Raw genomic sequence first — 21,776 nt, forward strand, 5'->3', positions numbered from 1 at the left:
AGTGAACTTAACGATCAACTCTGGGCTGTCCAGAAGGCCCGCGTAGCGGCGGAGAGTCTCGGGCTCCCCGTCCCGACGTGGGAGATGCCCTCTACACCTTGACACCGGTCAGGTGTCCTTCAGGACCCTTTTTGGAAATAAAGTTTCACCACCACCACCACTACGCGCAAATGTTCCTGTGGGGATCGGGGCAGATGTCTTGACGGTGACCAAGTTCGCCGCACTGAGCACAGCACTGATATGTATTGCGGTAAGGGCGACAGCGAGTTAAGGCACTGTACGCCCTCACAAAGAATGGAACGTGAGGTCCGTCGAAAGTAATAAGGGCTGCATGCGACTTCCGGAGCATTGTGATGTCCAAGATGGGTGGGCCGGTGGTATGCATGGCCATGCGGAGTTCATGCGGGGTGGTGCCTGGGGTGATGCCCTGAATAACGCCCCGGGAAGTACCCGGGGGCGGCTTCATGTAGGCCGTAACTTCGTATGCAGTAGAGCCGAGTTGGATAGCGGTAAGAAAACAGAGGGCGTCAACGATGGCTTCATTGGGAGTGCTTACCTCAAGGAGGTTGTTTTGGTCTTGGGGTTCTTGGGAGTAGAACTGTGCGGCTGGTATGTGGCTGGCGACTTGCAGGATGTTGGTTATTTGGTTGGTGGTCTAAGCTCCGACCCGAAGGCCCGAGCGCGGGCGAATAATTATCTTGTAGTCTGTGGCAGGCAGTCGGGGAACAGGCGGTGCACGGGAAGCGGCAGGGGAAGCGCTGCGTTCAGGGGAAACGCTGCGTTGAGGCGTACTCGGATGGTTGTGGTTCTTGAGGGCTTGTCTGTGGTGTAGTACTTGTCTCCAGGGGTCGTCGCATGGCAACGACCGTCCGCTCAGGGGGTAAATGCTGGTGCGTCGGATGCTGGTGCCATAGTGCTTGAAGAGGGCTGCATACGAGGCGCTATATGTGCTGCCGGCGCAGCTGCCGGGAGCCGAGCGCGTGCCAAGAGCGCGGCGCAGCTGGGGCTTGCGAGCTAGGCCTGATAGGCCTAACGAAGTGAGAGGCGTGGTCCGATTTCAAAGGGCGATTTCTGACCAAAACAGTAGTACGGATCCTCTAGTGGGTGGGGTCCAGGTGATCCGCGTGATGTAGCGATCCTCCTGGTATAGGTTTTACCGCGATAACTGGAAATTATCGGTCAATACAGCAATCAAGGCGGGAGCCGATGGGGAGCATGTATACATGACGCGGCCCCCTAGCGGCCAGTCACCTTCCTCGAAGATTTGACGCGCGGGCTGCACCTCAAAATTCTATCTATGGCTCTCGTTCGTCGCCATGGAAACGGTTTAAACCTTTCTATAGACTCGTGGAAATCGTGTAAAAACCCTTTGCCTTTCTGGCACGGGTTTCTTGCGGTTTTGTGATAAAGAACCAGAAACTGCTTTTGTGAATCTTTATAAATACCCGGGCATACAATATTCTAAGACTTAAGGATCAATTCTCTCCTCCGTTCCTCGGTACGCCTTTCAGATGAATATTTGTGCAGGTTGTATGCTATAACTACAAAGGGGTGTTCTTCGCACTCAGACTGTTATTGTCTGAATACTGCTAGTGATTTCTCGCAAGTATGTAAAATGATGACATGGTGCGCCTTTTTGTTCGTATTATTATGGTGCTTGTTTTCAAGCATAATATTTCATAATTGTTTAGAAACAAAATGACGCACCAATCATGGCGTCACAAATTGAAATAAACGCTCTAGATGTTTGGGATGGTAAAGCGGTGTCCTTCGAGATAGTCTAGATTTGTTTTTGTTTTTGACACGAGTGCGGGAGAACTCAATTTCAAAAGTTGAAATGTTTCATTTTCATGCGCAATCTTTTGCATTGTATTTTTTGTTTCCATCGGTTTTGCTTCGTCCGATAACGGGCGGAACAAATGAATACTTCAATACCTCTTCTTTTCAATCACCGCCAGACTTTGTACGCTCCTCGTGATACGATCAGGTTTGCTTAGAGCGCCAGCGAATATCCACCGGGAAAAAAATCAAGCGGGATTGAACGGGGGCCCATTAGGCTACATGGATATTTTACATTTGGCGCCACCGGTGTCGCCGCCCTAGCCCGAATATGCTAACTTGCAGCTGCTTTGGCGAGGATGCGGGCTCACTGAACGCCGCAGGTGTTTATTGCAACGAACGTCCACATGCTCATAGTCTGTTCAGCATTGTAAAATTCCTCGGGGCAACGGCTGCGTAAATCTGTGCTCTTGTATCAGTACATCTGTCTTACGAAATGCCCCGCTTTTCTTGCGTTGAAGCGGCTCCGCCTGTCGAACTGTTCGCGCTGATGAAAGCCTACAAAGCCGACACTTTTTCTGAAAAAGTAGATCTTGGTATTGGAGGTAAGAGATTTTTCAATATTTTTTGCGGTCTCACTGCTTTTTTTTTTTTTTTGCTCGCAAAAGTAGTGGCTGTGTGATGCAGCCATTTCCACCAAATGAACGGTAGCCAACAGCTGGTAAATTATAATTCTGGGTGCTACAGGAATTCTTTGGCGTCCAGGTAAAGTGTTTAAATTGCAATTGCCATCAAAGGTAACCTTCAGTGCAGCCAATTTGTAGAGGTAAAATATTTCAATAAACAACAACATGATTACCATTGCTGCTTTACCAAATACTTCTGCCTGTACAATTCCCATTCCTCAATTCTGGCTTTTTCTTACCGCGAACACTCCCGACAATAAAGGGAAGGCGTGATGCACCGTCCTCAAAGAAATATAGAGAGCACTAGAGCTACGTCAAAACTACTGTCTCTTGGTCTATATCGCATTTCAGGTTTATTCGAGGTACTGTCTTATTTATTTTCTGTGTTGGGCGGTCAAACGACTTCTTCGGATGTTAGAGATACAATCACTTCACCGTTAGTTACTCACGCACCACCTGCTGCACCCCCGCCATTCTCGGCATGGACGTCATTGGCGACGATGCCAGGAAGACTGCGATGTAAAGAGCACTCACAAAATATTTCTCTGCTAGCTTCGTACGAATGACAGCGTATGCACGACTGCCAGCGGGAAAGCTTTTTTCGCACATCTAGCGTTCGTTTTGTCTGATTTCAATTTATTGCAAATGAATGACAACGATTGTAACAGTGTGGGTGTGATTCATCATTGAAATCAGTATTTACTACCGAGCCTGTTACCGATCTTTCTGACACGCAATATTTCCCACAGCCTTGCGATACTACCATTTCTTTCAACGTCACTCGTATTGCTGGTTTAATTCACAGGACACAGAAATCACCCTCAGGTGGAATGGATTACATCTATGAGGAAGTGCTCAGGAATCGTACATTTTACCTAATATATCAGGAGCACTTGGACGCACGAATTGTTTCATGAAAATGGCTAACGTGAAATCACCAGTGTCGAAAAGAAAAAAAAGGAGGATATCATAATTGCCGCCCATTTACATGACGTGCGTTTGCAAAGAAATGTCGTGTGATATCATTTACTTTCATGTTGCTAAGTTTCTATCATCGGTAAAATTATTTAATCCTAACCAACAAGATTTCCCCAAAAGCTATCCTCGGCGCACTCAACTTGCTCCATTCTTTCAGACACTGGATTTTCATCTTGATGGCAATATTTAAACCGGCACGTTTGCTTTAGACTTTTTGAAGGGTTTGACAACGTTCCCTACCCTGTCATAATACATAAGCTGTCTCGGCTCAACTTAAAGGGTTATTAATGAATTGGAGCAAAAATTTTGTAAAAGGTAAAGGGAAAGAACTGCGCTGTTACTGAGATTAAAAGCGCGAAAGAACGGGAAAACAGAGGAGTAGACTAACACAGCGCTGACTAACAACTGAAGCTTTTTCGAGTGTGTTATTTATTGGTACATATATACAAAACAATTTTATTCTGCTGTTCGTTTATTATAAACTGCGTACGTGCTGTTTTTTTAGCACTTCCACTTCTACATGTCATCTGTAACCCTGAAAGTGAGCTTTGCGGTACAGGGCGGGAAGCAATTTTTTTTTTTTGTATATGCCGAGAAAGGTATACAAAGCTTCGTTACCACCAACACCACTTCCATCGTCGCCCTTAGCCTCATATCTATTTGTACGCGCCCACCTGGCCTTAAGCGGCGATAGCAAGGATGATACAACACTGGCAAACCAAAGACTGGCAATTCTTATACCCATTCTGAAGTTGCAAAACGAAACGGCGATCAATACTTTTGAGCGAAAGTCAGCCAAAATAAATGCAAATTGTTGGTAATAGCCCGGCAGATGCGACAAGACCTTGTCGTAATGGCTTCCATCAAAATAAATTCGGCCATCTTCGTACTAGTGGCGCGAAAACTGGGGAAACAGCGAAGCTAGCGGCCCCACTTAGCTTATTCTTGGTTCGTAGGTTTATGCGTTGTTATGCTTGGTGACTCGGCCAAGTTTTTAAGTGCAATGCACTTCTTAAGCAACCCTGAACCTGCGTCCACCGGCGATGTCCGCGCACGTGGAGATGGGCGCGCGCAGCCTGGCCGCTGACATGGCACATACCCACGTGGGGGATTGGCCAGGAATCTCCTCGTCTTCCTTGGCAACGGGGGGAGATGGGCGCGCGCTGCCTGGCCGCTAACATGGCACATACCCACTTGGGGGATTGGCCAAGAATCGGGCATGAGAAGGGCTAATGCACCCGCTTAAAGGAGTACTGACACGAAATTTCAAAGCTGAGATTCGCTCTAGCAATCAAGTACAACGACAACACAAATAGGTGTCTGTGAATAAATGCATCTTTCTTTCTTTGTAGCTGTGTGTGTGTGTGTGTGTGATCTCTCTTTCGCGAACATTACCGAACCGCGCAAATTCAACTCGTGCATTCGCACTTTCACATTCTTCCCCTCGGGAAAATGCGGGGAATTTTTTGCGTGGTTGTACTTCGAGCCACTGCCACGCAAATATTAACTTCAAAAATATTCCCTTCACCTGTGCTATATTCGGGTTTGGACTAAAGTCGTCGCATCGGTTCTCCAGTAGCAGCACGGCGACTCTCGCGGCGCGCTTCGTCTTCTTGAGTGAAGATATGGTTCTGTTCGCCTATCACATCCTTCGTCGAGACCCTGCTGTTCTGTTGCAACGGCGCCAGAGTGGACCTCCTTTAAATACCCCTGGTGACGTCACGGCGCAGCTCCGCATCTGCGCATGCGTGGCCTCCGTACGGCCTGCGAGGCAAAGCTACGGTGAAGCGGTGCCGGCGCGCGCGATGACATCATCGCTGGCCGAGGTTTTGCTGCGCACGTTCGCCGGCCTAACCACCAGCCTAAACAGCATTGCTGTTAAGATCTGTGCTCTCCGCCAAGTGCTGAGGATTTCTGCGATGCCGAAGCAACAAACCATAATATTGTTCCCCTCGCACCCCGCACCTCAGCACAATTGTTACGCACGGGGAACAACGGCTTATTGAAAGATTTTAGTATAGCATTTTGTGTATTTGCGCACTCTAAACGTTGAGTTTATCGTACGCGCGAAAGTGTTAGGACACGCGCGAAAAGTGTTAGAACAGCGTTTCGGCAGTTTTGCGTTGCGCTAACACTTAGTGCGCCATCTGTGGAACCGAATGCGAAGCGGTTCCCTCATCTGACCGAACGAGCGCCTGAAATTTTTGACCACCACCCAAACCAATGCAAAATGGGCATAACCTGACATGAATGTCCTCCTACATCAGCACTATATAGTGGAAGCACTTAATACCCGAGGTACTTTTCGCAATCGTACACAACGCATGGATACAACAGATCGGGTTTGGCGTATGCATTTTATTTTACTCAATACAATCCAGAAACCCTCTTTGACCGAACGCCACGTAACGCACTGAACTCAGAGCCTGGAGCGCAAAAATAAAACGCTACCATTTGTCTCGTGCCCGTCGTAAAGGTGGCACTCATTTCCCGTGATTTGCGAGGTCGAACAGCAAGTCGCCTCCTCCTGGAGGAAGCCGAGAAGGCTTTTAGCCGCACATATCGGAGATACCCCGTGGGGGGTCGAGCCGCCGCTAGTGACAAGTAAACCTGAAAATAGTAAGTACAGTTCACCCGCAGTAGCAATCCATCGCATTACATCGTGAAGTGAACGCGTCAACAGCACACAAACACATACGCGCGCGCAGATACCTCCGGATGCAAGCGTGGACAAGCTTCCTTCGGGCAATCAGCGATTTCGCGTTAGTTTCAGACACCGCGAGAGGAACAGCGAAGCTAAGTGACGTTTTTAAGAAGCCAGCAGCAAACAAGTTTTCTGCAAGTGAAATTCCGGCTCACCGAACAGCGAAGAATGCGTTGAGTTGCTCCCCTCTACTTTCCGCCGTAAAGTAAAACAGGGATGGGCAAGCGCCTTAGCCTCCGCACGCTGTTTGGCTGTAATAGTGTGGGTCCGCGTTGCGCTAAGCGCAATACCAACTTTGCATCCAGCGCAAGCGCAGTGCGAACGGCGCAAGAAAATAGCGTACGCTAACACTTTTCGTGGGACTGTGTGCTCTAAAAGCTCTAATTTCAGGCGGGCAAGCGGTCGCTCAGCATGACTGACTGTAGTCGCGAACAAGCAACCTCTTCTTCTGCGTCATCCAGCTATCTCAAGCACACCTGCGCAATGGACCTTTCCCGGAGTACGTCACATGACGGCCGTTACGTCATGGCCAGCCCACGTGCTCCTTGCGGCCGGGCGGCTGGTTGGCAAAACAATCCGACCGGCGCGCGGCGCGTCTACAGTGAGGCTGGTTTGGATGCGCGCAAAAGCGCGGTTTTTGTTCGTGCTTCGGCTTTTCTGGTGCCGGCAGGCAGTTTTGCCTTTCGGCTATGCAAATCGCGCGAGCAAAGGCAACGGCATCATACTCCTTCGCGTCCCCCAAAAGGTAAATTCGGCGGGTATTGTGGATGCGCGCAGTGCGCCGAACAGGCTGGGCAGCTAAAGCAGCGGCATGGTCTGCTCTTACCCATTGCAACATTTCCCACGTACGAACTTCTGCAGTTCCTCAAAGCGCAGTCACACCGTCAGCATTGGTGTTCCGCGCGGATTAGTGCCATGAAACGATGCGGCTTGTTAATCAACTGCTATCGTGCAGCACCAGCAGAAATTTCGTAGAATGAAATATTGCCGTGGGGGGGGGGGGGGGGGGAGAACAGGGGGAATTTCCTTGCTGCGAAATATTGCCATGTTTTGACGAAGTACGTTACTGTAATATCAAAAAAATTAGCAGTGGCGTAGCCCGGCTATGTCAGGATATACGTAGCGTGAGCTACGTTCAGCAGTCCAAGCCGATCGAATCCAGTCCAGTCCAGTCCAGATCAATCCAGTCCAGTGCGGTCCGATCCAGTACAGTCCAGAAACTGCTCCTCGCGCATGCGCAGCACGGCTCTCCAGGAGCCACGCGAAACGGCTATAAAGCGGCTCCGGCGCAGCGTCAGACTTGGCTACTGCGCAACGGAGGCGCACAGCAGGGCACGCGCCGGGGCCAGTGCGTATGCCGCGGCAATGACGTCAGTCCTCGGTAATGCGCAGACTGGCGAATGTGCAGACCCAATTTTCTACACACCCGTACTCCAATTGGATTTTCAATCCAATACAATACAATCCCATTTAATTCAATCCAATCCAATCCAATGCTCCTCGCGCTTGCATTGCGAAACTGCTCAACCTCGGCCAGTGTAGCTTACGCTACATAAGACAATGATTGTCTAACCTGCTTAGGCGAAGCAAAGTAAATGTTTCGACGAGCGATCTGTGATAGCCGCCTACCGCCAGATCGACCACGACAAGTTTGGTCGTATGGGGAGCAGAAAAAAATCTATTAAAGACGAACGCTTGCTTGTAAGTGGAAGAGCTTGATCAATTATATTATACGTTGTGGCCACGGCAAAACATAGATCCTTGCCGTGCCCGCGTCTGTATCTGTGTCACGCGTCTGTGTCTGCACACTCAACTCGAAATGAGTTTGCTCTAAGTGACCGGACTCAGTGAATGCATTCGTTTCGTGCGGTCTTCCGATGCTACCGTATGCAGCGGGGGTACAAAGCCACTAAACTGGATTATCATGAAATAATGACTACCAGTAATTATTTTGGTACCACTCTCAAGCACGCACTATTTATACGTGGCTGCTATATGTGTACTGTCACAATGACGATGAACCTTTTCGCAATTTCACTGGGGAAAAAGGTAACAAAACACGTAGACCACATCATCGCGATATTTTTTATTGGAAAAAGTTTTGTCTTTGGCTTTCTAGTTTCGGTTTTGTTGCTGTTCATTTTAAATTTTCGTCCTTTCATGCTTCTCCTTTCCTTTTTTACCTCGATTTGAAATCATGTGTACGCCACTGTTTCTTGGCAACGTAGAAAAACCAAGAACAGGTAGCGTATACGCTGCCTGAGGCCCCGCTGAGCTTAAGCGGACTTCGAAAACAAAACTAAATCAGCTTGCCTTGTTATAGGATCCTCAAAACATTTTTAAAAAGCGTCGCAAGAGCACCAACCTTCAGAAAGCCCCGTTTAGGCTGTTCTGTTGCGCACTGGTTATCCGAAAGCATAAATGCCCCAGTCGTCAGTTGCCCGTACGGTACACAGTTCTGTTGCGGCGGTTTTGGGTGCAGAAAGCCACATGGAGGTGTGACGGCCTTAGCTAGGCTAGCCAGACACCCCAAATTCCCAACCCCCCCCCCCTCCCCTCCCCTGTAATGTAGGCGGCCACCGACGATCTCGGCACGTCGTTCCTTTCGGGCGCCGCGCGCCCTCGCCTGGCCTTCGGCGCAGGCGCGTTCTGTCAACCAGCACCGCATTTCGCGGCCGCCAGTAGGCTCCCCATGTCCCACACGTGCGCTTCGTGAGGCCACGGTGTTTAAATACAGGGAGAGGTCCACTCGTTCTACAATTCATCAGAAACCATGAGTAGGCGGCGTAACAATATTACAAATGACCGAATTAAAACTGCGAATGGTCGCTTCCGTTTTAGAGTAGGGGCGGGTGAAGATGGGGAAGACGACGGAAGACGGAACGCACATTGATGCCAGTCTTATTGGTGGTGAGCGCGACCACGGGCGGCGCTGCAAAGTGGGTCTCCGTGACTTTGGCTAAGGGATTCTCGCATTTGCCATCTGCTTTCCTCGGGTTCTCTCTCCCTGCTGTTTCTTTGTGCACGGTTGGCTTTTGATGCTCGTCCGCACCAGATTTTATCGTATGCGCAACTTTTTATCATAATAAAACACTTACATCCGCATACAAAAGCTGAAGGCGAGATCTAAAGTATACTCTGACACCGCTCTCGAAGAAACAACATCGCCGTCGTCGCCAAATTCCTGCGAAGCCGGTCCTATGCGGAGTGCGAAGAGTCGGAGCCAGGCGTCAGCTTCTGTATTCAGCTATCTTTAGAACAAAGGGAACAGCGAGAGTCTGGTAGCTGACAACAGCGTAAATGTGAGACCAAAACAAATTCCAGGCGTCCGGAGATCTCGGATTTAGCAGAAGTCATTGCGATTCCCGTTAATCCTATGTAACGTAAAACAGCTTTTGCAACCTTGCCGAACACTCGAAAACATCACCTCACGTTGTCATGGCACAAATGTATGCCTACATGCACTATGGGGGGCGAAAAATGTAGGTTCAGTTCCAAATAACGTACTGCGTGCACAGGCGTGGGCTGGTTTTATACAAGGCTTCGAACCAGAATGGAGGCTTATTGAGCAAACCCAGTCACGTGCAATGTAAAAATACCGTAACACCATGTTTGTTGAAGCCTGGAGGGATGCTTCGGAAAATTTGCCAAAGTAATTTCCCGCTTTGTGAAATCTTCACAGTATTCAGATATGTGTTACAGTAAAACTGCAGTCAGGAGGGTTTGAGGAGGAGGCAGAGCAAGGAAAACTTTGTTTAGCAGTGGAATCTGGCTAGTACATGGGCGGGCTTCTGAGTCCATAACGAAAGAGTAAGAGTAATTTTCTTACATTCATCGAACGTCATCCCGTGTTGGCCACGATTTGTTCTTTACGCCTTAGGGGGTTGGAAAACAATAAAGAGCTCCTTGGACATTTTCGCCGGTTTCGATGCTTACAGCCCCAAGAAAATATTCACTCGAAATTTATGAGCTTCCCAAACATCCCCAAAGCTCTCCTAATAAAACGTTTGTGAAGGTGCAGAAACTTAATGCGTTGGGCACCGAAAAAACATTCATCTGATCTGTCAACAACAGCCAAAGAAACAAAAGACAGCCGTTTTATTTCGTGCTCTGCGATCAGCGTGTGGGAACCCGCTGCTTGGCGCGTAGCATTAGACTGTGTAGTCTTCATAAGAGCATTCCAAAAATACTTTAGCGAAGCCTACTGCTTTTGAATACTTATCGAGAAACTCTGACCACTGAACCTCGCAAATGAGCTAATAAGGGTGTTACATACGGTCTTCTGACCGATGCTCTGAAGGAAGTACTCTCTCTCGACTGGTGTTGCAAACTTGTGCGGGATGTAGCTTGAAATTATTCAGAGGTTTTAGAGGCTTGCAAAATAACTTAACTACTGGAAATACGCTTTTTAAATGCACCAAAGCATATTTCTAGCACAGACACCGTTGCCCCTCCCACGCGGACGACAGCGGCGCGAGTGTAGCGGACGACAGCGGCGGGTGTCCCTAAGCTGACGTCAGAGCCAGGGGGCGCCACTGAAAGATCTCAGGGCTAATACGCTCACTGAATGGTTTTGTTGCCCACATTAAAGGGACACTGAAGTGAATTTGTCAAGCTCCCGTTTTTGCTTGCACTGCGTATACTGGCTCAAATTAGCACACTTTTCATCGTTTGTCCGGTTGACAAATCGGTAATTATTTTACAAAGCGCGAAAGAAGAAAAACTACTATGCGCGGTTTGCGGCGGCCGCACCAACTAAGGCTGTGACGTTGGGAGGAGGGGGCACCGTGATTGGACGATACCCAAGGTCAGCAATCAAACAAGTTTCGGTTTCGGTTCTGTAAAACACAACCGATGGCGTTGTTGGATGGGCATTCTCAATATCTCAGTAATCATCGTACCGCGCTTCTGCCATGTTGTCGGCTGTAAAATGCATAAGATAAGCCTCCCAGGACGGCTTGGAATCGTAGCATTCACTAGCCGAGGCCTACGCAGTGCATGGACGCCCTCCGCGTCCCCGCAGACGCTCAAATGCCATGCGCTTTTCCCCCATATTTGGAGTTTGCCTCACTCCTGCGTGTATCGTAAAAAGCGTGTTCGCACCAGGCCAAGGGTCCGTTGATTCTGGCCTGTGCCCGCTGCCCGCAAGCAGTCGGTGCTTATGGCAACAGCACGCCAACGAGAACTCGCTAGCGCGCCAGTGCCAGCCGGCGCGCGTTCTGTGAACTAGTTCGTCAAGCAATGAATCTTGTGGCCCCAAAAAAGGTGAACTCAGTATAGAAAACATCGGCGGAAAACGAAAAAGTTAACTTACAAAAAAAAAAAAAAAACAAGCGCGTACCCGTGGGGATTCGAACTTGTGACTTGCAAAACGCTTGCGACGACATATCTAGCGCTCCAAACCACTCGGCCGCAGGCGAGCGCAGCCGACCTCGGAAATATAAGGTATATAATGTACAACCAGTTTACACTTTTATTTATATTTAGCATTCCAAGCAGCTTAGGTGAGTATTTGTTGTTCTGTGCTCGTGCAGTAAGCACCCCCCAAGTCCCACAATATATCACGTCTAGCAATTGCATTTCTTAGACGGAAAAGCGTTCGCAGATGCGTAGTCGTGCTGCTGGCCGCTGTGCTTGTACGCCCAGAGCAAAAAAGTGCTTCCCGCGCCCTAGTTTTACGCTGTACGGTAAAAATATCAGTTGATTTTATTTCCTTATACCTATATTGACTTCGGTGACTCTTCTCCCGCCTTCAAGAGGCCTTATATTTTCCTACTGGCGTACCAGTCAGCGAAGCGTCGCATGGGCGCTTGTGCAGCGCTTGTGGGAAGCGACCTTGACTTGGAGCTAGATACAGTGTACAAACTAACCAAGTAAAGAAAGGCACATTCTTCCATTCACAAACGTGTCCTGGCTTCGTTTCAACTGAGCGAACAAATTGCGACGACCCGTCGGCGGCCGGCGGACGAAACGCTGGGCCGACTGACTCTGTCTGAAGGCCGGGGAGCCTTGCAGTAGCGCAGCCAATTGCGAGCTCGGCTCCTCCCGACGTCACACGAAAACGCCACAGAAAATGGGCGAGCGTAAAGAGAGGAGGACAGCATTTTCGAATTAATTTTTCTACTAAATAAAATCGCGTAAACGCGCCCAGAGTGGTCGAAACATGGCCTGGGGACTCCGGACTACAATTTGCGCTCGTAATCCCGCAATGTTTACATATCACTCCAGTGTCCCTTTAAGGGCGGATTCGACCTCCAGTCTTTTGTTGCAAGCAGCGCCTGCGTAAACACGCTGATGCATTTTTTTCTCTGGGAGCAGCATTTGAGGGCTACTTTGGAAGTGTGCGTATAACCTCGGTGCAAAGCGCTGTGCCTAATTAAGACATGTGGGATATTTAACGGCCATATGCTGTATACGAAATTGTATGCGTCTAAGCATGGAATGATGTCTGTAGAGCGAAGCAGATTCTTGTCAGCTTGATTCGAGCGTTCTTGAGAGAGCTCGTTCTTCAACTTCTTGTTTTCAAGAGATGGCGGTTTACATCACGCCAATTTCTTCCTCATTATTTCAGTACCCAACTGCTTCCCAATCCTGTTTGGAATTCTTGCGTCGGACCTAACTGTCCCGTCCGTTTCGGGACACGCCGTCTCTATATAGAGAAAATAATCTAACAGATAGAGCTTGTAGCCTTTATTTATCATCGGTGTGTGTTTATAGCTTCGCAATATTTTAAACAATTTGCACTTTAGTACCACTGGATCAGGACGAAACGCGAGAAGACCGACTGCTCAGAACTAAGTTCCCATCGTAATATACAGATTTGGGATTAAGTTGTGAAACACATATTGATGTTAAAAATGTGGACACGATAAATACCAGAAATGGAATAAACGGTAGGAAATTAAGAACCTTTACATCCTGGGCTGAGCTTAAGAGCTTGTATTAATGTGGACGGACCGAAAAATCATGACTTCGCGTTCCTATTTTCCGTTGCTTTTGACGATTCTGGGCCCGCAAACGTACTCGAACTGGCATTTTCTAAGTGTTCTGTGGCACTCGCATGGCAGTAATACTTCTTAAAGTACCACTTTCATGTTTCGCATTCAGTTTTACTGTAAATAAAATACGAAATTGACCGCAAAATAGGTTAATTATTCTTGAATGGCGCAGAGAAACGCGCGTGTCCTTCCGGGGCTCTAGGTTTCTTGACACAGAGGTAAAGAGCGTAAACTAAAAACAGCGTTTTCCTGTGAGTCACGCTAGCGCAATTGCCAGAACCGCTGAAATGCTCTTGCCGGATGGACTCCCCACGCATCCTGTCTTTAAAACGAGTTTTTCAAGCAAAAAAAATATGGGAATAAAAGCAAGCACACGTTGCTAAAATACAGTCTACGGGGTCGAGTGGAGTCCACCCCATTTGCATTTCCTGTGGCACTCTCCGACCGATGTCTTTATGAGTATGACTGCGGTAACGTCGACCACAGTCTATCGACATTTAATCATAGCCCGCTAGCCCGAGCATCCCGCGATGCCCGGGTGGGCGACTATACTAATGACAGTAATCGCTATAACACCTGTTCAGTTATTTCGTACCTAATATAATTTGCTAGTTCACCACGAAGTTGCACAAAATTAGGAATTCCCGCCTCCTCACAAATCATCGGCTCCTCCAGGATCCGTGTGGTAATGGGAAACGACTGTAACAACCGAAACAAATTGTACCAAAGTGGAGCACTCAAACCACTACATACCCATGGGAAGTGTTATTTCAGTAAGTATCAAAGATACTACTCAGTAACAGATTTATGATAAATAATATGGGCTCCTCCGCGAGTCGGTACATTTTACTAGCGCAAAAGATGAACCACAAGAGTAAGAAAATCACAGGACGAACGCTACACAATTCTAGCGTTTGTCCTGTTATTTTCTTACTCTTGTGGTCCGTCTTTTGCGCTAGTAAAATGTACCCAGTATCGTCCAACCAACTAGCCCAACATTCCACCCGTGATTCGTTCCTACGGGAGGCGCGTTGTGGCTGAAAGTTTCGAGATGGCGAGCGCTATGTGAACCCGGGAAAATTGAACTGAATTTCATGTCCCGGTGAATTTAATTGAAGAAATCCCGCTCGCCCCTCTGTAAGATTGTTCTGAAAGTCCTGAAATTGGTTTTCGAACAACTATGTGGCCATCATTTGCAAGCAAAAACGAATTGAATAAATCAACGGGCTTTTGAGGAAACAGTTTTTAAGGAATTTGACATCGCTGGGTCGGTCGGTCGGGCCGGTTGGTCGGCCGGTCGGTCGGTGTACCGGGCAGTTCTTTTTATAGGTATAGATTTCAGTCGCTTATTCCCTCATTGTAGGTCGTTTCCTTCTGCTGGCCTTTTTTAGATACCATAAAGCATTCTATTTCGCACCATTTGACATTTTAGGGATGCGTTGAGGTTAGTGCGATTACTCAGAAATCATCTTAAAGGTATATCCTAGCTGAAGAACAATTATCAGGGTGTGTATTTTTAGAATGCATAAATGCCATTTTATATAACATTGCACAATTTTTAGGGGGAAGGCACTTAATTTCATTTCATTGTTTTCATTTCATTCAGTGCGCCACGAGGTCGCGGGTTCGATTCCCGGCCGCGGCGGCCGCTTTTCTGATGGAGGCGAAAAGCAAAAACGCCCGTGTGTACGAGATTTCGGCGCACGTTAAAGATCCCCAGGTGGTCAAAATTAATCCGGAGCCCTCCACTACGGCGCGCCTCATCGCCTGCGTTGCGTCGGCGCGTTAAACCCCACAATCAATCAATCAATCAATCAATCAATCAATCAATCAATCATTCAGTGCGCACTGTAACAACTCGTAAATTTACTTGTTGGTTATGAGTAAATACGCAAAGTGCAGGTGACATAATACACTGTTACTCTACCCGCCACAAGGTTTTTAATTCTACTCGTCCCTACAATCCTGCAGCCAACAAAGACAAATTCCCAGGGTGCAAGCGTAATTTTGATTCCAGGGCAATGTTTTCGGTCTGACGCATTTTGGCAGCATAGTTGAAATTCTTTTGAGGTGCTGAAGCTGACGGAACATGTCTGTCTAATCAGGTACGTCGTTGGGCTAGTTGGTCGTTCATACTAAAGGGATGCATTGCAAATAAGCAATCTCTTTTGCCGATAAATCAATTGATGCTTGACTAATGCATCCGTTTCCGGCTTTGAAAATTTCCAGCGCTTCCGCTATTTCTCTAACTATAACGTTCGGGAGAAGCAGGGACACATTACTTGAGCAGCATTGTCGCGATTGTGGATGCGTGCCATTGTTTTCGAGCAGCAAGATATTGCTTAAAAAGCAATAACCAGACTAAGGAAATCATCGTACTAGCGAACACTAAACAGAGACAGAGGTAAAAGAGGCGACGAAACACACGCTAGAACTTCAACTCAGTTTATGCAACAGAAACACGAAAAGGCTATATGTACATGAAGCGTGGAAAGGGTAAAAAGCAGTGAACACAAACCAAATGAAATAAAATAGTATCTCACTCGTCACGCTTGCTCATATAGCAGAGCCACCTCACAGTGCCCGCCAATATCACTCGGCGTAAATTAAACTTACACGTGTGTTCGGCTATCACCCCTCACCCGTGCACAACCTGCTCCCTCTCTCCAAAAAACCGATTTCTTTTTCAGACAGTGCCAAGGATGGTGAACTGATGCACCTTTCCCTTTCTCTGTTTATCATGAAGGCCTCAGAAATTTCTCGTTCTATCTGCGAGGATGACCTGTACAGGATGCGCGTGTGCAGAAAATCTGGAGTGCAATCCTTACACATTCTGCAATGATCAGCTAGGTGGTCAGCCCCCATCTGCGCCTTCACAGCCGCTTGGTGCTCTTTCAGCCTTATATTAAGGCACCTGCCTGGTTGACCGACGTAGCATTTCTTGCACGACAGGGGGATCCTGTAGACTGCGCCCATCGCACAATCTACAAACCTACTTTTGTGCTTCGTGTCACAGCGGGGCTTTGTGCAAGGGTTGTTCACCTTACGCAGCATCTTGGAGAGCTTCTCAGGTGCAGAGAATACAACCTGCACACCGCACTTCCCACCGACCTTTTTCAGGCGGTGGGACACTTGATGCACGTACGGAACAGCCACCACAGGCACTTTTTGCCTTTGGCTTTCCGAACCTGGCAAGCGGTCACTTTTCAAATCCTTGACAAGGTTCTCCACCACAGAGGACACAACTTCTGATGGAAAACCTGCCGCTCTCAGTCGTTCAGCTTGCTCAAGCAAACTAGCCTGCATTTTATGCTGGCACGACCTGGTGAGCGCCGTCCTCATAACGTTCTTCGCAATGCCACGTTTCACCAGCTTGGAATGGGCTGACTGGTAGGGCAGGATGCCCTTTTTACTACGAGGCACATACTGCCAACACGGCCGATCACCGCCCAGGTGCAGGCGCACATCCAGAAACTGCAGAACGCCCATCTCAGGCAACTCGTGCGAGAATGTCAGACCGCCTGCGCACTCACAAAACGTGCGTAGCACATGACCTACAATATTATCTGTATCACCGGGCACAACCTGGTCTAACACAACAAGGAAATCATCCACATATCTGCATATTTTCACAACCGAGCTGCCCTCAAGGCGAGAAGAAATCTGCCTATCACACTTTGCTAAGAACAAGTCACTCAGGACTGGGGCAATACACGAGCCTATGCAAACACCCTCTTTTTGCACCAATAAAGTTCACATTTCTCTTTCGACGACATATGCAGCTACGTGAGCAGATACGGGGCAGGTTTTTAGTTTGAAAACTGTTGTCTTTTTATAATAGGCTGACAACATTTTACCCGTGATGCTTAACCGATTACGTCCACATATTTCTGAATGTGCCGCTATTACTCGCAAAGAATTGCATGCTATAATTTTCAACGACAAATTACAGAGATGTTTGTAGCAACAATGTTTTTTTTTTTTTTTCTCCCAAAGAATGGCATTTTGTGCGGTATGTGTTTGACATTTTGTAAAGTTGGATATCAAAGTGATTGATTAATATTGGTGAAATATTGTTTAGTGTACTGGAACATTGATTCTGTATAACTTGCTTTTCTGATGGAGATGAAAAGCGAAAACGCCCGTGCGTTCGAGATTTGGGCGCACGTCAAAGATCCCGAGGTGGTCAAAATTAATCCGGAGCCCTAAACTACTAGCGGTGTTGTGTGTGTGCCTCCTCCTCTTGTCCTGCGTTCTGCTCGCTGGTTTCCCCTTTTCTGAACATTATGAACCAACTAGCCCAGCAATTCACTCTCTTGACCTAAACTACGGCGCGCCTCATCGCCTGCGTTGTGTCGGCGGGTTAAACCCTACAATCAATCAATCAATCAATCAATCAATCAATCAATCAATCAATCAATCAATCAATCAATCAATCAATCAATCAATCAATCAACCAATCAATCAAATGTGTGTAACTTTTGACGTATTGTTTATGACCAAAGTTGTCGCAGTTTCACCGCCACTCTGGCCTCGTCAAACTGTCTCTACAGCGTTTTCCCAGAGTGACCGTCAACATTGTCGACGCTGTACCAATGTTGAAAAAAAAACATGATTTGATTTGTGTTTTGCAGCTTACAGAACAGAGGAGGGCAAACCATGGGTTCTGCCGGTGGTTCGCAAAGTAGAAAAGCAGATGGCCGAGGACACTACGCTCTACCACGAGTACAGCGACCACCTTGGTTCAGAGGACTTCACTAAGGCAGCTGTCCGTTTGCTGCTCGGTCAGGACAACGAAGCAATCAAAAACGGAAGGGTACACGCAACTTTTGCCCTGCAATTTCTCTATGTATTTTTCCAATTTCTGAATTGCGGTTACTACATTTTTTGCCCTTTAGGCCGTAGGTGTGCAGTGCCTGGGTTCAAGCGGTTCGCTAAGGATTGGTGCCGAATTGATGGTCAGACATGGCAAGTTTACGACTGCGTACATTTCAAGTGTTTCCTGGTGTAAGTATGTTTCGAATATATTTTTTGCCTCGACGTTGGAACACAGCGTTTATTTTAAAAAGCGAAGCTGTCAGCCTCTCACCGACACCATCTGTTGTCCATCCAAAACGCACTACGGGAGAGCCCATTTTCTCTAATGACAACGATGATCGCACGTGCACAGAATCGGACCTACGTATCTTTTGTTATGAAGCCGACGTCTGCCTGATTGCGCTATTTCGGCATGGTAGAGCCACTGTTTATTTGGAGAGGGGCGCCCGGACATGCAAAATTAGAATGAAAATGCACCTTTTTGTCTAACGACGACGATGGCTCCACGCTAGGGAAAGCCATGGAATGCCCGTATCAGTAAAGCACTAGAGAGCACAATCAGCTACCCCTCTGACCCCGTAACGTGATTTCTACAGATAAGGTAGGAATTGCGTTGCCACCACAATAATCATGATACATAAATGGGGTCCAGTGGTTTCTGGATTGGTTTGTGTTGTGTGTGGCTTGACTTTGAAAAGATTCGCTATCCAATTGTTGTAATTTCTACAAAGGGGTAGTTGATTTTCTCTACAGCAGGGTGGTGCAAAAAAAGTGGGGTAGATATTTATGAATTATGAAGACGTTCAGTTACCAACCATACAAGTCGCATCTCAACAAGTGCTTAGACTTTTATTTTTTACTGCTTCAATTAGCATTGACCTAATGGGAAAACTTGCATCGCTATATAAGTATATATAACTCACCAGCTTATACTTCTCTATAAACACTCCTAAAGAAAGCGTGTCGAAATATGTTAAACAGTGCATTTCATTTTACACACAAGACTTTCAGCCCTGTATACATCGATGGTTTGGTAGGCCCATTTTTAATGCAGAAAAAAATGGCTGGCGATTACGATACTCCCTAATACGAGACGTGGGCGCAGCAGCAGTGCGCAAAGGCAGCACTCACTCGTGGGCTTTCTCTAAGGCAGCTATGGTTAGCCTCTGCGTCGGCGGCTCGAATGGCGTCTCAGCAACTGACCGCGAAGTGCGTCTTAAGTGAACGCGCATCATAGTCACGCGCACGCCCCCGTCACGTTTTCACCAGGTGTCACGCCGTCGAGCGCCTCGTGCGGGCACAGCATACCACCCCCTGCTCTAACCCACCGCACACTTTCGGAGAGCGCTGGCTCGCGCCGCCACGGCGAACCGCTCCCCTCCCGATTTCGCGACACTCCCCTCCTTTGCTTTCGTTCATCGTTTGCTTTTCCTTGCACTCGTCGGTCCAGCACCGTTCGTTCGGTCACGAAGACGGCGACGCGGCTCAGCCCACGAACGGGTGACGAAGGGCTGCGCCCAAAAATGAAGGAAGCACACACTACCCCACAAGACGGGAAGGCAGCGAAGCTGTACGCAGCCTCCACGACCATCACGATGGTTTAGGTTCACGATCGCAGCCGATTTGCCGCAACGACCTTTACTGCATCTTTGTTGCTATAACGGCGAAGAAGCAAATCGAAGAAGCAAACTGAACGAACGGGACGCGCACACCTAAGCTAGGCGCTCGCAGGTGCGACGTGTACCCCATCACGTGTCCTCTGTCGAGCAGGTGGCGTCATTCCTCTCTCCATCGTCAGAGTGAGGGAGTAAGCCGTTTGACTCTCGGGTACTTGCTCACGGTCCCAGCCGGGTGGGTATACAAGACGACTGACTGAAGGGTCGTACACACGAGCGGAAACACACGCATTCCCGGACGCGTCTCCACCACGAGAACCGGTGTGGCTGCCGGCTGACCTGCCGCGTCTACCGCTACCCCGCGCATCCACTCTGCTAGATATTTTGACGCCCCGCGTTGGAAACCGGATTGCTCGGACGGACAAGTGTCCCCCGCTCAAGCCCGTTGATCTACCAGCCGGGGGTTCGAATCCTGCCGGTGGTTTCTTTTTTTAGATGCGACGCTGAGAGGAGCATCTCTTGCCGGCGGCCCTGTCCTGCGTGCGTCCATCGTCCGCGTCCGCACAGCTGCGTCTCTCCTCCGCTCACCTCCTCTCCTCTCTCCAATAGCGAACACTCTCTCCCAACATCTGCGGTCGCGCTGCGCGCGGCTGCGCACTCTGCGCATTTGCAGTACTCTCTCTCTCCGCGGTCTCTCCTTCGGGCGCGCTGCGCATAGAAACGGAGTGCCGCGCTCCGGCCGGTCTCTCAGTCGACGGTCGTCCGTGCTTGCGCTTGCGTTTGCTCTCTTGCCGTACCCGACGATTGCTTGATGCGACGCCAATGGAACCCCCTTCAGCGTCGCATCACACCAGGGTTCCCGCGAGGGGAGGTGGACGTAATTTTTTTATATTGGTAAACGGGGCTTTGTGACGATCCGAGAACTAATTGCTAAGCAGTTTCGCTATTAATAAAAGCATTTTTAAATATGGTGCAGCCACAATGAGATGGTTAAGCGTATTTATTAAAATGCTGTTACGATGACCTGGGGAGGGAGATGCCGGAAAGCGCGCCGACATGCCGGCAACCCTGTACGCTGCGAAAAAAAAGCTACTCATGCTGGCGTGGGGACAACTGGCTACCCGCATGAAATCGGGCGGGCGTTAATACTTTTGAAAGTTTACTCTCGCCCTCGTTCGACTGGGCCTGAGAAGCCGTTGCAGTGGCGGGCGCAGGTGGCCTCTCGCTTGTTGTCGCTCGTTTCGTTGGCGCTGGTAGGAATGTGAAAATGCCCCCATTGTATTTTAACTTAGGTCTATTCCTTGTGCTTTGCATGGGGCATAGTAAACCAATAAAGCTGCGATCTTAGAGAAGTAAGATCAGAACAAGTTTATGCCAGCTGACGTTCCCGAAAACACTTGCAGCAGCTGAGGTCCTTCCTCTCTACGGATTGTAAAAAGAACGGCTATGGAATAAACAACTGCAGGTATACACCATGACCTTCATGCTTCCCGCTTTTGGATGCCATAAAACGCAGTCTGCCCGAAACATCTGGGACTTTGTGCCCTAACGATCGGTTGTTAATAGGTAGTGTTCGATGCCGAGTGCTCGAATAGCTGCAACCCTGTAACGCCTTGCCTTTGCATAAAATGTATAATTGGTCGAGTAAACGCGCTTCATCGTGGCAATAGTGTGACTGAATATAAATGTTGGACAGAGAAACAGAGAAACGCAAGAAATAAACAAAAACAATACGACAACGAGCTAACCAAATAAAAAAAAAATATGCGTAACACCCATCTCCCTCCTACCCCCCAAAAAAATGAAGGTCATAAAAAGAATGAGGGAAACGCGAATAGAAAATCATGAACGTGGAGGAGTCGTGTAAGGCCGCACACTTGCAGTGTAATGCATATTTATTTGAGTTAACGTCACATATGCGTAAACAGGGATAATTAAAGAAAGGAGTAAAAAAATATGCGTAACACCCATCTCCCTCCTACCCCCCAAAAAAATGAAGGTCATAAAAAGAATGAGGGAAACGCGAATAGAAAATCATGAACGTGGAGGAGTCGTGTAAGGCCGCACACTTGCAGTGTAATGCATATTTATTTGAGTTAACGTCACATATGCGTAAACAGGGATAATTAAAGAAAGGAGTTCTAAGTACCGGGAATAGAAAATAAAAAATAAATAATTACCAAAGGAATTTTGCGAA

At 48.1% G+C, this 21,776-nt stretch overlaps 1 protein-coding gene across 1 annotated transcript in view; it reads left to right on the forward strand.

The window, feature by feature from the left end:
• The first annotated feature begins 2,193 nt into the window (after positions 1 to 2,193).
• The window catches only part of LOC144141273 (aspartate aminotransferase, cytoplasmic-like), a 101,211-nt gene continuing 81,628 nt past the window's right edge, over positions 2,194 to 21,776 (forward strand). Inside the window, exons 1-3 of the mRNA XM_077672851.1 lie at positions 2,194 to 2,384; positions 17,780 to 17,961; positions 18,044 to 18,152. Of these exons, the coding sequence (XP_077528977.1) occupies positions 2,276 to 2,384; positions 17,780 to 17,961; positions 18,044 to 18,152 (400 nt within the window). The 5' untranslated portion in view covers positions 2,194 to 2,275. The remainder of the gene's footprint in view (positions 2,385 to 17,779; positions 17,962 to 18,043; positions 18,153 to 21,776) is intronic.

This window comes from Haemaphysalis longicornis, unplaced genomic scaffold (genome assembly GCF_048455015.1).
Source record: "Haemaphysalis longicornis isolate Haplotype H1 unplaced genomic scaffold, Haemaphysalis longicornis Haplotype H1 scaffold_6, whole genome shotgun sequence".
Classification (NCBI taxonomy): domain Eukaryota; kingdom Metazoa; phylum Arthropoda; class Arachnida; order Ixodida; family Ixodidae; genus Haemaphysalis; species Haemaphysalis longicornis.